Source organism: Cervus canadensis, chromosome 8 (assembly GCF_019320065.1).
Source record: "Cervus canadensis isolate Bull #8, Minnesota chromosome 8, ASM1932006v1, whole genome shotgun sequence".
Taxonomy (NCBI): Eukaryota; Metazoa; Chordata; class Mammalia; order Artiodactyla; family Cervidae; genus Cervus; species Cervus canadensis.
The window spans coordinates 9,305,152-9,323,481 of record NC_057393.1 but is presented as its reverse complement, the minus strand read 5'-3'; the positions used below and the strand labels follow the sequence as shown (position 1 = coordinate 9,323,481).

The 18,330-nt window shown below is 48.0% G+C and overlaps 1 protein-coding gene across 1 annotated transcript in view; it reads left to right on the top strand.

Annotated features, from left to right (window-relative positions):
* The window catches only part of LOC122446765 (deleted in malignant brain tumors 1 protein-like), a 76,090-nt gene that overhangs the window by 24,472 nt on the left and 33,288 nt on the right, over positions 1-18,330 (top strand). Inside the window, exons 16-19 of the mRNA XM_043477270.1 lie at positions 1,112-1,265; positions 4,208-4,439; positions 6,286-6,589; positions 13,328-13,687. Of these exons, the coding sequence (XP_043333205.1) occupies positions 1,112-1,265; positions 4,208-4,439; positions 6,286-6,589; positions 13,328-13,687 (1,050 nt within the window). The remainder of the gene's footprint in view (positions 1-1,111; positions 1,266-4,207; positions 4,440-6,285; positions 6,590-13,327; positions 13,688-18,330) is intronic.

The window sequence follows — 18,330 nt, the reverse complement described above, 5'->3', positions numbered from 1 at the left end:
ATACATGACCACTGGAAAAACCATAGCCTTGACTAGACGGACCTTTGTTGGCAAAGTAGTGTGTAGAGGCTTCGGGAAACCCAGTCCCAGGGGTTTCAGAGTCAGTCTGACGTTTGTAACCTACAAACAGCAGTCCACACTAGCTCCCTGGGCTGGCTATGTCCCTTACCACTTCCCACCCTCCATTGCAGGAAAGACCAGGAATCTGTGAGATTTTGGGAGGATTATAAGGTATTCAGGGGAGAAAGAAGAAAGTTCAGCATCTTCATAATTTGGGTACAAGGTCAATAAAATGTTATGCTTTCAGATTTCCTCCAAAATAATTTGATGATTCGAAGTTTTCTGCTTTTTTTGTGTGGTGTGCTGTTTCAAATTTATATGTTTGTGTGTGTATATAGTTATATAATATGACAAGCAGAATGGAAGAGTTAGATTTCACTTGTTTAATTCTTGAAAGTCCAAAACCTATAAGCACCAGTCTCAATGGATATGGAGCTGAAGGAAAGACAACCTACCCAGAAAAAGTGGTGAAAAGGTAGTTAAAGGGAGGTCCCAGTCACACCCTCCCAGAATAGTCCACACCACCCCCTTTGTCTTCAGTTCCTCAGACCCTCAGCTCCTCAAAGTCACCCCTTCCCCACCACGTACAGCTCCATCTCTGTCTCTGCCTCTTTTTCCCAAACCCTCAAGCCAGTCAGCTCCACCTGTCTCCCAGCAAGTGAGACCTTCCACTTTCGAAAGAGTCAACAGGACAGAGATAACATTTTCCCCATTGGACGACAGAGGGAGGAGGGCAGGGAGCTCTTATATCAGTGCGTTCTGCTGCTGCTGCTGCTAAGTCGCTTCAGTCGTGTCCGACTCTGTGCGACCCCATAGACGGCAGCCCACCAGGCCCTTCTGTCCCTGGGATTCTCCAGGCAAGAACACTGGAGTGGGTTGCCATTTCCTTCTCCCCATCCCAATTAGACTGAATAGGCTCTCCTTCCCGGAAGATGCTTAGGCTACAGATCTGTCAATTCAGACTGCAGCCTGACTACCCCAGGTCCTTAGTGGGAAGACATAAGTGCCGCCATGGAGACATGTCCTGACATCCTTTTTCCTGCTGTTTCAGGAGAAAGGAGCTCTTGTGGAGGGGTCATTTCTAGTCTCTCTGGCTCATTTTCCAGTCCGCTGTATCCAGAAAACTACCCAACAGACATCCAGTGTGTGTGGGAGATCCACGTGGATAAGAAGTTCCGCATAGAACTCATGATTCCAACTCTGAAGTAAGAAAACAACTCTTTAAAAGAAGTGTGTGCATGCTTCGTCACTTCAGTTGCGTCTGCCTCTTTGTGACCCCATGGACTATAGCCCACCAGGCTTCTTTGTCCATGGGATTCTCCAGGCAAGGATACTGGAATGGGTTGCCATACCCTCCTCCAGGGGATCTTCTCAACCCAGGGATCAAACCCGTGTCTCTTAGGTCTCCAGCATTGGCAGGCAGGTTCTTTATCACTGGCACCACCTGGGAAGCCCCCTTTAAAAGAAGAGTCTACCTAAATAAGAATATTGCCTTGAAAAATTCAGTAAATGGTTTAATTCACTTATTTGACTTAACATTACTATAAGGGTTCTTTTTTTATTTATTTAAAAAAATTGTCTTTTTCAGCTTTGCCCTCATTGTACACTGGGTACCAATATTCATCCTCTTAGACTTTCTTTTTCTTTAATCTGAGTTTTAAGCAAGCAGTAAGAGGCTTTACCTACACATGCATTAGGCGACTACTCCAGCCATGAGCCCTGCATTCTCTATATGTTCCCTTAAAATGAAATGAGATGGTAGTCATTGCGTCATGGTAGTCATTCTTTTCTTATCAGTTCATAAAATAAAAACAGACACTTTTAGTGTGCTCAGGCTCTGCACTTTGTGTTCCGTATGCTTTGTTGCCGGGGTCCAGCCCCAGCAGGATCCAGGGGAACCCTCAGGATGAACAGCGTCGGCGAATGAGAGAGAGACAGACAAAGCCTGGGGCTGAGTCTGGAGTTTATTTTTGCACGGCCCCTTTATACCCTTAACAACATCTTTTGGGGGAAGTGCATGTTGCTTACACACAGGGCATCTCAAAACATTACAGCAACTTGACCTTCAACAGAAACAGGATGTCACCCACATACTTTCGTTCACAAGAGTCTTTCTTATCATTTGGCCTTCAGGCCTGCTAACATTTTATGGCTTGCACCTGGTGTGACTTAAGCAACTTCAGTAGCCAACCCTGTTTTTATTATAATTAATCTATTTTCTTTCTAATAGGCATCATCTCTATGGGAACTAGATAGGATTACATTTTTATAGAACAGAAATGCGAAGGACTGCAAAAACAGCAGGTATAGCACAAAACAGGCTCTTAGTCTTAAAAGTTAACTACCTGCAAGAAGTCGCCAGCTAATCTCTCTCTAAAGTATTTTCTATTAGGCACATTTGTGGCTATCATATTTGTGGAGCTTTTCTCACCCCGCGGAGGGGCCTATGCTTAATAGTTTCTTTTAGCGTTCTGTGCTTAGGATGTTTAGAACAATCATGAGCGTGTTGTGCAATGAGAGCACACATTTATCACACAAGCCAGAATGCCAGCAAAAGGGTTTGAAATGAAGCATTTCCTTCATCCCTGGCCCCTTCATAGGGTACCAGCGTCCAGGAGATTTATTAATTAGGGTTTTAAGTTGGTCTTTATTCAGTGAAAGAGGAGCAGGAGAGCTCTCAGCAGGCAACACAAGAAGCCGCAGCAGGGCAAACAAGAACAACAACAGAAAAGGGGGGAGGATACAGGGTGGGGTAGAGGCTGAGGCCAACCTGGAGGGTCCCTTATCCTAGACCGCCTTGCCTGTCAGGTTGTTTCCTCATGACCTTGTCATGGATGGGATCCCAGACGGCCTTGCCTGCCCGGTATTTTCTTCATGGCCTCGTCACGGGCGGGAACCCCCATAACGGCTCCCGGCACTTTGTCACATTACAGTGTCACTATAGCCCTAATAAAGATGTCCTTATCACCCCAGTTAAAGACTAAGAAACTGAGACTCAGAGAGGTTACTCACCAAAGGCCAACCTTCTAGGTCCACTGGATGTCAAAGGCCCAGCTCGTCACCAGTATACAGTGTTGTAAGGAGAGTCTGTACAAAGCCCTTCTCCTTGTTGACTATGACACACACCTGCAACAAACACAGCAATAACGTGACATGAAAATCCCCCGTTAGCATCACTGCATCGTTCTCAGCCCATGGAGTCAGACACACCCTATCCCAAAGAATATTCTAGAAGAGTATAATCTTTGTCAATTGAAACCCTAAGGACACAGCCCACAATGAGGTGAGGACCTTGAACCCACACCTCTAAAACCTATCATGTTATCAGTTATCCATTTCTTCCTCAAAATCAGCCCTGGGGACTTGGTTAAGACTCCGTGCTCCCAGTGCAGGGGGCCCAGGTTCGACCCCTGGCTGGGGAACTATAAGATCCCACATGCCATGTGGCATGGCCAAAAACGACAACAACAACCAAGCAGCCCTCATACACATCCCTGTGAATAATTACCAAAGTGCAAATACTGTTCCACATGCTGACATTGTTTTTATTTCAAAATCAAGCTTTTTCTCCCCAAGAATTTGGGTATGAAGAATGTTGTGAAATACAGAGGTAGGAAAATTGGGTTTTGATGTCAGTTACATGTTGATCATTTGGGGTGACTTTATTGTTAAGATTTTATGTGCAGTGTACATTTGCTTCTCCCGAGGTTTCATGTGAGTTGTGATTGGCTAAAATCAGTATGATTTCTGAGTTTCTATTACTGAGCTGTGGCCATAAACCTCACACATTCTTCAGAAAGAGATAAAAGGTGTTTTGCTAATAAGGCATCTGAAAAGGTTGATTGATATTTTGTGTATTACTATGCAATTCAAAGTATAATCCAAATAGTTAATTCTGAGCGCATCATAATTTTCAAGCTTTAAGATCTAGGAAGCCCTGGGACTTCCCTGGTGGTCCAGTGGTTAAGAATCTGCTTCCATGGCAGGGGGCACAGATTTGATCCCTGATTGGGGGAACTGAGATCCAGCATGTCACATAGCCCAACCAAAAAATAAATAAATAAAAATAAGCCTAAGTAAGCAATTAAAAAAAAAAAAATCTAGGAAGCCCTAACCAGCAGCTAAGCCTCTGCTATGATTCCCCTAGACTGGAAGATATCCTCGGATGCCCGTATGACTCAGTCGAAATCTTCGACGGCCCCAGGATCGCCTCGCTCTCCATGGGGAAGTTCTGTGCCTCAGCAGCTGTGATGTTTTTCTCCTCCTCTGACATCCTGACTGTGGTGTTCCGAAGTGATTCCATAATCACCAACACTGGCTTTTATGCTCTGTTCAATGCGATTCCCCAGGGCAGAAGAGAGTCAGGTAGGAAGCTTCAAGTAGGCTTTTGGCCTTGAAAAAAAAAAAACAGAATAGTTTTCTAATTTAAGGGATCCTCCTATTAGCAGAAGCATGGCTTCAGTTTTAAAACCTCCCTTACAATTAGCCAGAAAGGCCCTGCTGTATCACTGCTAGCTTTTTCCACTAAGAGGGCCTCGTGGGCAATTGAAATAAAGCAGTGATGGGCTTCCCAGGTGGCGCTAGTGGTAAAGAACCTACCTGCCGATGCAGGAGATGCAGATTCCATCCCTGAGTCGGGAAGATTCCCTGGAGGAGGAAATGGCAACCCACTCCAGTATTCTTGCCTGGAAAATTCCATGGACAGAGGAGCCTGGAGGGCTACAGCCCATGGGGTCGCAAAGAGTCAGCCACGACTGAGCTACTGAACACATGTGCAGCCTGTATGTGAATGGGCAGGCAGCTCTCCAGGGCTGCCTCGTCACAGCCCTCCACCGGGACCTGGTACTGTCCAGCGTGCTGAAAGGTAAAAGTCAGACTTTCAAGAATTCTCCTCCCTCCACCAGCTGGCTCACTTTGCCTCCTTTGAACCCTAGACTCACCACATAAGAGGCTTGGGGACTCCTTAATGGACAGACCTTATGGCTCATCATTCCAGAGCCAGGTCCAGTTTGCACCAAAAAAAAAAAAAAAATACTTACCTGCCAGTTGTGGGGCCACAGTAACTCAGGTCACTAGGAATTCAGGTAGAAACTTCCAGTTAGTATTTTGAGGCTGGTGGGGGGGAAGGGTGTTTCTGAATGAGGGAATTCCTTAAATATTTGACTTTCCAAAGTCATGTGTGAGATCTTGCCCTGGGGAGGCTAAGTAAAGTCCAGGAGTTGAAGTCCAGACCATTCATTGACTCAGGGTCATCATTTATTCATCCAATAATATTCACTAAGGTCCTTCTATGTGCCAGCCCCGGGTAGAAGTTCTGGGGACGCAGCCAACAGTACAGTGCCCTCCCCCCTGCAGTTTACGGTAGGGCGGGTATGGGTGAGTGGGGGAGGATCAAGACACAACAAACAAGCAGATAAACAAGATGATGTGAGGGTGGTGACAAGGTTGGGAACACAGAGCCACGTGGGATGGAGGAGCTGCTGCTGTGGACTGAAAGGGGATGGCTGGCCTTGCTAAGGAGGCCATATGTGAGGAGTGACCATACAGGGGCATTCCAGGCGGAGAGAAGAGCAATGCACGGGCTCTCAGGGAGGAAAGAGTTGGACATGTCCAAGAAACTGAAAGAAGGCAGAGCCTGTGAGCACAGTAAGGGAAGAATGTCCCCAGGTGTCTCCAGGGGACTGCACGTGATTCCAGCTGGCCGTAGCCTGTCAGCCCCAAAACAGCAGGTCCCTTTGGGCTTTATGGAGTCATAGACACCCTTGTGGCCAGGTGCCTTCAGGGGATTAAATCTACACTTATCCAAACACTTGTCCAGGATATGCCCAGAGAAGCAGCCAGGAACCCATTGCCCCAGGAACCCAACTTTGTGACCCGGAGAACCACATGGCAAGATCTGCAGGACCCAAGGTGTATCGGGGCTGAGGGCTGTGCTTCATGTGCATGCTGTTGTTGACTTGGCATCCCATTTTACAGATGAGGAAACTGAGGCCCAGGGAGATAATTTATCAAAGGTTACACAACGAGGGAGCAGGAGAGCTGGAATCTAAACCCACCTCTGTCTCATGTATTACAGACTCAAGACAGCCTTAATAAGGCTTCATTCTTGCATTTATTTGACTTAGCTGCAAATATAGGAGCTAGAAATCCTTCCTATTTAAAACTACCTAAACTCAAAGTTTAGAAGATGAGCCAGAACTGTGGCTGGTGGGCGGTTCTGGACAGTGCTCTGGACGCGTGGAAATCCTGCACCAGGGAGCCTGGGGCACCGTGTGTGACGACCTACGGGACCTGAAAGAAGCCGGGGTCATGTGCTGGCAGCTGGGGTGTGGTTGGGCCATCGCTGCCCTGGGAAAGGCCCACTTCGGCCCGGGCTCTGGAGACATCCTCCTGGACAGCTTCCAGCGTTCGGGGAATGACAGCCACCTTGGCCAGTGCCCCGGTTCCGGCTGGTCAGACCACAGCTGTGGTCACCATGAGGATGCTGGCGTCGTCTGCTCAGATACCGCTCCCTCTCCTCCAGGGGCAGGTTTTTTCCGATCTTTCAGCAGCTATGGGATGGTGGAAGGTGTGCACAGAGCAGGGCTGGTGCCCTGGCAGAAGGTGTCCCTTCAGCCAGGCTGACAGAGAATGCCGAGAGCTGGGCTCTCTTGGGAACACACATGCAGGGCCACATAATTGTCAGGTCGTGTTTTCTGCAGCTCCTCTCAGGTCTGGAGCTGTTTACTAAACATGCCCTTTCTTGCTTGTGTAACAGGAAGCCTGCCTGCTTGGGACCTGCCCACACTGGAAAACCACTGCTTGTCCTGATATAATTTAACTATCTTTTTTTAATGCATGCAGATGCAGGGGACTGGGCTCCAGACGTGACACCTGCACCCCCAGGTATGTCTAACCCTACATTTCCAATATCTCTGCAAAGTAGATAAGAAATCTAACCTCTTTCAGGGAGATCCAGGTTCAATCCCTGGATCTGGAAGATCCCCTGGAGAAGGGAATGGCAACCCACTCCAGTATTCTTGCCTGGAGAATTCCATGGAGAGAGGAGCCTGGGGGGCTACAGTCCTTGAGGTCTCAAAGAATCAGACACGACTGAGCAACTAACATGCACAAGCTCTTTCAGCATCCAGACACAGGTGGACAGTGACCTAGACACTGGAATCACCCAGGGAGCTTTAACATTTTATGATACTCAAGCTGCATGCCAGACCAGTCACATTAGAACCTCTGGGTCACACCCAGTCATCAATGATATTTAAAACTTCCTGTGTAATTCCAGTGTGTGGCCAAGGCTGAGAGCCAGCGGCTTGGACGAGAAGCTGAGAGTCATGTTGCCCAAATGAAATAGCATCCGACACTCTCTCTGGACAGCGGATCAGGGAGGGGCAGGAGGGACGGAAAGAGATGGTCCATCGCAGTGGCCAAGCAGAGGGTTGATCTGGAGGGGAGGAGGTGGGAAGGTCTACCTCTCAAGAATATGAGTAAGAGAATGAAAGTGTGCAGGTAAACAAAGATGCACTAAATGTCAAACTCTCCCGGTGGGTCAAGAGCAGATTGGGGACGAGAAGCAAAAACAGCTGGGGCTCCTCTGGGAGCCTCCTGGCTTACCCAGCATAACAGGGATAGAGGATGGTACACCTTCTTCAGGTAACCTACTCAAAGTCCATGTGATCCGCACCCCCCCACACACTGCAGATTGCAGCTGTATCAGAGCATCTGGCACCAACCAGCCTCTGCAGAACAAGTTCTTAGCTGCCAGCTTCCCTGATCACTGGCACCCTGGGCCCCATCCAGCCTCCTCTCAGCCTTACCCAGCGACTGCGGGCACCCTCTGCCCTCCGTGAGAGCCTGGGTTGGGGAAGGTCAGAGGTGCACCTCACAGTGTTTGGGGGCCAGGCAAGGTGGCCAGCAGCTGCCCCAATCCTGGGCTGGCATCGCTATGGCATATGTGGAAGGACACTTGGTGGAGGCCTCTTTTCCTCCAGTTCAGGTCCCCAGGGCATCCCAGGTGCAAGTCACCCTCCCTGGTAAGCCACCCTTCTGGGGTGGGTTGCAGAGGTGGGCCCGTGGAAGGGGCCCGTCTTACTTCCTTGGACTCCTTGTCCAACCTGCCTTTCCTCACCATGGCTCTCAGCTTCCCAGGTTTGGTCCCTCAGCATTTTGGCACCTGATAAATGTCTGCAGGGACAGCAGCATGCTCACGAGCCTGGTGCTGTGACAGTGGGTGATGCCTCATGACTGGTCACTCTCAGGACAGCCCTTGAGTTGGTAGACCCAGCGCAGAAGAGAAAACAAATCACATGACTGCATTGTCTGTGATTTCATGGTAAATCGCCAAAAGAAGGGGAGAAGCTACATCTCAGGTTGGGGAGCAAAGAGGAATGAGTGTGTCCATACCATGTATTAAGACTAGTAGCAGCTTCATTCATTTGCACTTAAGTAGAAGGTGATGTCATCGGACGAAGCTCTTTCCTGATTTTCTTTGGTTTTAATTTTTGCAGCTGCTGTTCCCCAAGCGCCTGTCCCACCAGGTAACTCTTCTTGCATTGAAAGTATAACCCGTAAAGGATAGAATGATGATTGTCGTTGTTCAGTCGCTAAGTCGTGTCTGACTCTTTCCGATCCAATGGACTGCAGCACGCCAGGCTTCCCTGTCCTTCACTATCCCCTGGAGTTTGCTCAGACTCATGTTCATTGAGTCAGTGATGCCATCCAACCATTTCTTCTACTTTTATGGTTTATAATTGTGGTGATAATTCATAAGAGTAGAATAGACATCCGCTGTCCTGGCTGCATGAAGGGAGAGGAAGTGAGGGATGGAGCCCTCCCAAATGGGTGGATTGTCGACATCTCAGTTGAGCTGATTTGCATGACAGGAAGCTGGGACAGGATCAATGATGTGTCCCTGACACCCCACAGCTGCCATATATATGTCCAATCCATTTCCAGCCTCACCTACAATCTCAGGGTCCTTCCTACCCATCACACATCTTTCTGCCACCCTCACCCCCTCCTTGGGTGTACGACCACACTCCAGCCAAGCCACAGCTATGTCTACACTAGCATAATCCCTTCCCATTTTGTGATTCACTCTTGAGCTTGGTGGGACTCTGGAGTCTATACCTGGGAAAAGGTAAGGTACCTGTCTGAAGACTCCAGCCACGGGTCTCTTCATCCCGTTTTCACAGGAGGAAGTAGCTCCTGTGGGGGCATCATTTCAAGTCTGTCCGGATCCTTCTCCAGTCCCCGGTACCCAACCAACTACCCCACTGACGTGGAGTGTGTCTGGGTGATCCACCTGGCCAAGAAGTTCCGCGTAGAGCTGACGATCCCCAGCCTGAAGTAAGCAGTTGTGTCTTTTTCTGCTTCAAGGGCTGGATTGGATTTGAATCCATGCTTTCCCCAAGAGGTTGCCTTTCCAGGTGCCTGAGTCATTAGCTGCTAAACAAAAATTTAGTAAATAGGTATCTTAATAAACAGCAGAAGTTTATTTCCTGTAGTGGCCCCATGGTGTAATGGTTAGCACTCTGGACTTTGAATCCAGTGATCCAAGTTCAAATCTCTGTGGGACCTGACTATCTTTTGGGCTTCCCTGGTGCTCAGATAGTAAAGAATCTGCCTGCAATGTGGGAGACCCAAGTTCAATTCCTAGGTCAGGAAGATCCCCTGGAGAAGGGAAAGGCTACCCACTCTAGTATTCTTGCCTGGAGAATTCCACGGACAGAGGAGCCTGGCAGACCATGAAGTTGCATAAATTGGACACCATTGAGTAACTAGATGACATGATGTGACGAACAAAAATATAATAGACTTGGTGTCTTAATAACAATGGAAGTTTATTTCTGACAGTTCTGCAGGCTGGCAACTCCAAGATAAGTATACCAGCTGATTCAGTGTCTAGTGAGGACCTGCTCCCAGGCTCACAGATGGCTGTTTTTCACTATGACCTCACGTGAGTGAGGGGACCAGGAGCTTTCTCAGCCTCTTTCTAAGGGCACTAATCCTGTCTTGAGGGCTCTGCCCTAACAACCTAGTCACTTCCCAAAGGCCCCACCTCCTAAGACTATTACTATTGAGGGTTAAGTTTCAACAGATCAATTTTGAGGGGACACAAACCTTGTGCCTACAGCACCATCTAACAAATCCTTTCACATATTAGGTGAAAACTGGTCTGGTCATCTGAGCTTAAGGAGTTTTTAAAAAAATTTATTTTTTTTTTTCAGATTGCATTTTATTTATTTTTAAAATTAATTTATTTATTTTAATTGGAGGCTAATTACTTTACAATATTGTGGTGGCTTTTGTCATACATTGACATGAATCAGCCTCAGGTGTATGTGGGTCCCCCATCCCGAACCCCCTCCCACCTCCTTCCCCATCCCATCCTTCTGGGTTGTCCCAGTGCACCAGCTTTGAGTGCCCTGTTTTATGCATCGAACTTGGACTGGTAATCTATTTCACATATGATAATATACATGTTTCAGTGCTATTCTCTCAAACCATCCCACCGTCACCTTCTCCCATAGAGTCCGAAACTCTATTCTTTATATCTGTGTCTCTTTTGCTGTCTCACAAAAGGTCATCATTCAGTTCAGTTCAGTCACTCAGTCATGTCCGACTCTTTTTGACCCCATGGACTGCAGCACGCCAGGCCCCCCTGTCCATCACCAACTCCCAGAGTTTAATCAAACTCATGTCCACTGAGTTGGTGATGCCATCGAACCATCTCATCCTCTGTCATCCCCTTCTCCTCCCACCTTCAATCTTTCCCAGCATCAGGGTCTTTTCAAATGAGTCAGTTCTTCACATCAGGTGGCCAAAGTATTGGAGTTTCAGCTTCAGCATCAGTCCTTCCAAAGAACACCCAGGACTGATCTCCTTTAGGATGGACTGGTTGGATCTCCTTGCTGTCCAAGGGACTCTTAAGAGTGTTCTCCAACACCACAGTTCAAAAGCACCAATTCTTCAGAGCTTAGCTTTCTTTATAAGTCCAATTGTTACCATCTTTCTAAATTCCATATATATGCGTTAATATACTGTATTGGTGTTTTTCTTTCTGACTTACTTCACTCTGTATAATAGGCTCCAGTGTCACTTAAGGAGTTTTAATCACTGAGCTCAACTTCCCGTGCAGTTGGAGAAGACCCCATGAGCTTCCCTGGCGCCATCATGGAGGGAGCCTCACCTGGGGTGACCCACACATGAGGACCCCACCCCTCCACTCTCAGCCAGCTCTGTTTGGGACACAGCCTCTTCCTCTGGCTGAGCCCCAGTCTGTTCATCGTCATTACCTTTTCTGACCTTTATTCTTCTGCCTGGTGTTATACACAACAGATCTTCCTTCCGAGAATTTCTATCCTGTCCCTACTAAAACTTTTCTTTTGCATATTAAATAGCCTCAGTTTATTCATTCATCAGTTCATCCCCTTGATGGGGGGAGCTGAAATAGACCAGGACAGACAAGAGGCTGACTGAACTGGACCAGTCCCAACAGAGAGCGGGACAAAAGGGTAGACCCAGGCAGCATCAGAGGGGTCAAGTCCATGAGGGAGATGTGTGGCTGGAAGGAGATGCAGGGGTGACTGCAGTTCCTGGCTGGGTGTGAAGCAATATTTGACTTTATGCATAACATTGCGGCAGATTGCCCTAGGGAGCTTAACTCTGCCTTCACCTCCTCAGATTAGAGGACGTCTACGGGTGCCCTTACGACTTCATCGAGGTGTTTGATGGACAGCAGGTTGCCTCGCTCTCCTTGGGCAGATTCTGTGCTGGAACTGAGCTCACATTCCACTCTTCTTCAAACATCCTGACCGCGGTGTTCAGGAGCAATGCCAGGATCACCAACACGGGGTTCTACGCCCTGTACAGTGCCATCCGGCAGGACGAAAGGGAGAGCGGTGGGTATCCTAACGCGGCCTTCAGAGGGAGGTCAGGTCTAATGTGCACCCTTTCCCTTTAAGAGAGGAGATGCTTTTGTAAATCTGACCTGTGGGTCCCGCCCGCATTACTGACATCTGAGTGACATCACTCTGACACTGACAGCCGCCAGCCCACCCCTGCCCCTGGCTCTGCCCCGCACTGTCGTCTTCCTCCACCAAGACGTCCCCCTAAAGAAGTAGAGAGCCGAGTCTCACGTCTTGCCATGGCCGTTGTGTTGAGGGAGGGCCCATGACAACAGTCTCCTCCTTCTCCAAAGGAAGCAGAAGCTCAGTAGAGCAGATCCTTCTGGAACAAAACCATCCCAAACTACAACTGTCAGCCCACCTGCTTCCAGATGAGTTCAATGCAGAAACCATCCAGAATACTTCCCATACAAGATAGGAAGACCATTACAGAGCTGTCAGTGGATAATACTTAGGGTGACTGTGCAACTTATCCCTCAGTCAGGGGACTCTGGAGAATATAAAAGGGTCTCCGAAATAATTGCAGTAGTAGTGTTAGTCACTCAGTCGTGTCTGACTCTTTGTGACCCCATGGACTGTAGCCCACCAGGCTCCTCTGTCCATGGGATTCTCCTGGCAAGAATACCAGAGTGGGTTGCCATTTCCTTCCCCAGGGGATCTTCCCCACCCAGGGATCCAACCCAGGTCTCCCGCATTGCAGGCAGATTCAACAGGCACTAATTGACCTACCCCAGTCATAAACCAGGAAGCTATGACAAACCTAGACAGCCTATTAAGAAGCAGAGACATTACTTTGCCAACAAAGGTCCATCCATAGAGACAAAGCAATGGTTTTTCCAGTATTCATGTTCGGATGTGAGAGTTGGTTGAAGGCTGAGTGCACAGGAGTTGATGCTTTTGAATTGTGGTGTTGGAGAAGATGCTTGAAAGTCCCTTGGACTGCAAGGAGATCCAACCAGTCCATCCTAAAGGAGATCAGTCCTGAATATTCACTGGAAGGACTGATGCAGAAGTGGAAGCTCCAATACTTTGGCCACCTGATGTGAAGAGCCAACTGATTGGGAAAGATCCTGATTCTGGGAAAGATTGAAGGCAAAAGGAGAAGGGGGTAGCAGAGGATGAGATGGTTAGATAGCATCACCAACTCAATGGACATGAATCTGAGCAAGCTCTGCAAGATAGTAGAGGAGCCTGGCATGCTGCAGTCCATGAGGTCACAGAGTTGGAGGCAACTTAGTGGCTAAACAATTCCTGGCATATCAGGACATAGGGTCTCCCTCTCTAGAGTCCAGCAGCTGAATATGCAGAAAGGTGCCCATAGGAGAATGTCAGAGATCCTCTCTTGGGCAGAAGGTTCCAGAGAGATGGGGCACAGCCCCGCAGCTCAGGAGACTCTGCTTTCCCGTCCCCAGGTGAGTCCCTGAGGCTGGGGGATGGCAGTCACAGATGTGAGGGCCGGGTGGAGGTCTCCTACAATGGCACCTGGGGCACCGTGTGTGATGACAGCTGGGACCTGACAGACGCCAGGGTCGTGTGCCGGCAGCTCGGCTGCGGCGAGGCCTTGTCGGCCCCGAAGCAGAGCCACTTCGGTGGAGGCACTGGCCCCATCATCCTGGACAACGTGCAGTGCGCGGGGAGTGAGGCCAGGCTGTGGCAGTGCCCACACAGCGGCTGGTTCTCCCACAACTGCGGGCACCACGAGGACGCGGGTGTCGTCTGCTCAGGTGAGCCCCCGGGGACACAGCACACCTTGCTGGGGGCATCTCACCCCAGCAGCCTCTGGGAAGGGGGCTGACTTGGGAGTAATTGGAGCCATGGGCTCCAAGCCGTCTTTTTAAGTCAATTTGCTGAAGAGGTAGTTTGCTTTCTCTTAAATCGTTGTGTTTGTAAAATGCTCAAGTGAAGTGAAAGTCACTCAGTTGTGTCTGACTCTTTGTGACCCCTTGGACTATACAGTCCATGGAATTCTCCAGGCTGGAATACTGGAGTGGGTAGCCTTTCCCTTCTCCAGGGCATCTTCTCAACCCAGGTTTCCCGCACTGCAGGCAGATTCTTTACCAGCTGAGCCACGAGGGAAGCCTGAAAATGCTCAAAGTCCCACCCTAAAAGCTGTGGTGAGGGACTTCCCTTGGGGTCCAGTGGTTAAGGCTCCATGCTTCCAGTGCCAGGGGTGCGGGTTCGATCCCTAGCTAGGGAACTAAGATCCCACCTGCTGTGTGACAAAAAAATAAATAGTCATCATAGATCACTCATATGTTTTAAAGAAAGCTCCAATGGTTAAATAGAGGGTTATATCACCACCTGGTGCTGGGAAAGAATGGAGGCAGGGGAAGAAGGGACAACAGAGGATGAGATGACTGGATGGCATCACTGACTCAATGGACATGAGTTTGAGCAAGCTCCAGGACAGGGAAGCCTGGCATGCTGCAGTCCATGGAGTTGAAGAGTCAAACCCAACCTCTCGACTGAACAACAACGTGTCCACTGAGTCAGTGATGCTGTCTAACCATCTCATCCTCTGCTGCCCTCTTCTCCTTTTGCCTTCAGTCTTTCCCAGAAGTGGGATTTAGTGCTACACTCCTAGCTGCCCAGAACAGAATGTGTTTGATTAAAAAAAAAAAAAAACAAATAAAAGAAATAGAAATTTTAATTTTAAATTAATTTTAAAAAACCTGATTTGCTTTTGTGTGACTGTCTTACTCAATTCATCTCTTATTCTCTCTTCTGTCTTGGAGACAACCCAAAAGTAGGACCAACTTCCAAACATTTTAACCCGTTGCCAGGTCCCTGGTATGAGTGAATCCTAGCTACTTTTTAATCCTGTAATTGGGACACCATCTGATTAAATTATTTCTTGTTAATTAACAAGAGCCATGCAGTCCATTAGTCTTTCCCTGGTGGTTCAGATGGTAAAGCGTCTGCCTATAATGCAGAAGACCCGGGTTCAATCCCTGGGTCGGGAAGATCTCCTGGAAAAGGAAATGGCAACCCACTCCAGTATTCTTGCCTGAAAAATCCTATGGACGGAGGAGCCTGGTAGGCTACAGTCCATGGGGTCGCAAAGAGTTGGACATGACTGAGCGACTTAACTTTCACTTTCACTTAGGCAGTCCTTTAGCATTGGCAAAATGGTGGGGCTTGGGGCCGGGGGTGCCGCAGAGGGTGAGAAGAGAAAGAGGTAGAAGGGAAGGAGAATTCAAATCCACCAGAAATGCAGTCTCTGGTCAGTGGGATTTCCTGAATCAGTGTCCGCACGCAGTGGGGTGGAGTCACAGTCGGGGTGGGGTTGGTAACTGCCCGCAGTGGTGATCATGCAATAGTTACGTGCAGAGCAAGGAAACAGAAACCCAGGGTCAGGCCTCGGCAAGTCGTATCGAGCCACACTGTCTGCAGACTTGTTGTCCAGATGCCCAGCCTCTTGTAGTATCGGCGCATCTCTGTCCACTACGGCGCAGAGCCGTCACAGATCTGCACATGGATATTTTTGAGTACTTTAAAGGAGTTTTCTGAATAAAAGTCCTTGCGTACAGTATCATTTTTTTCTCTGTATTTTCACAGGCTCGACTGATGACAGCTCCGCTGCAGGTATGTCAGCTGGATTTAAAGGCTTCTCGTGATTTTACGTGCGCTTTGTTTTCAGTTGCAGCACTTGAAGCAACCGGATGAATGCTGCAGCTTCCTTTTACATATGAGAAGCTCCAGCACAGAGAACCCTTTAGAAAAGCCACTTCAAATCCAGTATTTCTGCCATAAAGTGGATGCGTTTAGTAACCGCGGTCTTGATGTCAGCTAGGGTTTGGACATAATGCAACAAAGGGTCTCCTAACACAGCTGTTCTGTGAGGACAGAGTCACGTTGCACTGGGCAGGGAGCCCTTGGCTTGGATCGTCTTTGCTCCCTTTTCATTAAAACACGTGCTCAGACCTGTCAGCGTGTGTGGGTTCGTAAAGCCCTCTCAACCTTATGTCCTGATCATTTCTCCTCACAAAAACACTATAAACTTGGGACTTCCCTGGCAGTCCAGTGGTTAAGACTCCACACTTCCAATCAGGGTTCAATACCTGGTCCGGGAGTTAAGATCCCACATATGGTACATGTGGCAAAGAAAACACACACACACTATAAGCTTGAGAGGACACAGGTAATGATCTTATCTAACAAAGAGCAACTCGGGAAACTCCAAGAGCCTTCAAAGTGATTTTTTTTTTTAATAGTTACAAGCAAAAGCAGCTCTAGAACAAGTTCTCCTTATTCTGTTCCCATCCCCTCTTGGTTCCTCTAAAAACATCAGCAGAGGTCGGTGCCTCCTTCTGATGGGGTTTCTTCACTCTTTCTTGCAGATGAAAATATCCATTGTGGTGGTTTGCTGACAAGTAACTCGGGCTCTTTCTCCAGCCCCTGGTATCCTAAAAAATACCCCACAAATGTGGTGTGTGCCTGGGACATACAAGTGGATAGCAGGGCGCGTGTCAAACTTACATTCGAAGTGATAAAGTGAGTAAATAGCTCCCGCTTTTACTCTCCTCTTTACTTGATTGTACTGCCTGCTACCACCACTACCCCCACTGCACCGTCACCAAAAAATCCAGCTTTTGTATTTAGTTCTCAAAAGTAAGGAAGGCCTTGGAGACCCATCCAGTAATACTGATCAAAAAAAATTTTTTTTTAAATTTTATTTATTTATTCATTTTGGCAGTGCTGGATCGTCGCTGCTGTGTGGGCTTTCCTCCAGCTGCAGCGAGTAGGGGCTACTCTTCGTCGCATCTTGCAGGCTTCTCCCAGTGGTGGCCTCTCCTGTTGTGGAGCACAGGCTCTAGGGCACGCGGGCTCAAGGAGTTGTGGTGCATGGGTTAAGTTGCCCCTCGGTTTGTGAGGTCTTCCCAGACCAGGGATCAAACTCGGGTCCCCTGCGTTGGCAGGTGGATTCTTAACCACTGGACCACCAAGGAAGTCCCCAGATCAAAATTTAAACACATAGATCTTTTAACCCAGCAATTCCAATTCCAGGAAGTTGGTCCACAGATAAAATCTCATGTGCACTGAGAAAAAAAATTGGCTGCATTCTCACAGTAGTGCTAGGTTGGAAGCAGTCTTATTGCCCACCAGGGCGTCAGTTAAATAGATTTTGGTACATCTATCTATTGCTGTCACACAGTTCGGCTCAGTCGTGTCCAACCCTTTGCGACCCCATGGACTGCAGCACACCAGGCCTCCCTGTCCATCACCAACTCCTGGAGCTTGCTCAGATTCGTGTCCATCGAGTCAATGATGCCATCCAACCATCTCAGCCTCTGTCGTCCCCTTCTCTTCCTTCCTTCAATCCTTCCCAGCATCAGGGTCTTTTCCAATGAGCCAGTTCTTCACATCAGGTAGCCAAAGTACTGGAGCTTCAGCTTCATCCTCAGTCCTTCCAATGTATATTCAGGGTTGATTTCCTTTAGGAGTGACTGATTTGATCTCCTTGCAGTCCAAGGGACTCTCAAGGATCTTCTCCAACACCACAGTAAAAAAGCATCAATTCTTCAGTGCTCAGCTTTCTTTGTGGTCCAACCCTCACATCTGTTCATGACTAGTGGAAAAACCATAGCTTTGACTAGACAAACCTTTGTTGGCAAAGTAATGTCTCTGCTTTTTAATATGCTGTCTAGGTTTGTCATAGCTTTTCTTCCAAGGAGCAAGTGTCTTTTAATTTCACGGCTGCAGTCACCATCTGCAGTGATTTTGGAGCCCAAGAAAAAGTCTGTCACTGTTTCCATTGTTTCCCCATCTATTTGACATGAAATGATGGGACCGGATTTTAAGCCAGCTTTTTCACTCTTCTCTTTCACTTTCATCAAGAGGCTCTTTAGTTCCTCTTCGCTTTCTGCCATAAAGGTGATGTCATCTGCCTGTCTCAGGTTATTGATATTTCTCCCAGCAATTTTGATTGCTGTCTCACACGTAGGGTGTATTGCTACGGAATGATCTGTAAGATCGTGGCCAGTAGTACAGGGACTGATATTATGCATAAACCATCTCTGGAAGGAAACAAGTAGGAACTGTCCGTTGTAGCTGCTTGTGGGAAGGGGACTAGTCAGAACTGGAAGAAAAGTTGCTTTTAACCATGTGCCCACCAATACCACTTAAATTAGATTTCTTATGCTTATAATGCATATTTAGAAAAAACAATTGAATGAAAACTTCAAAAAATTAGAATATTTTTAGAGTTGGGAAGATACGCACTGCCTACACCAATGGGATTATGGCTTCCTCCATCCTGTTTGATGAGATGTAGGTTTCAGGCAGCTTTTCTAGAGCCCTTCCCAGAACAATCTTGGCAGTGCCTCCTAGGGGAAAGTCAGTGGCTAGATCTGAACTCTGTCATGAT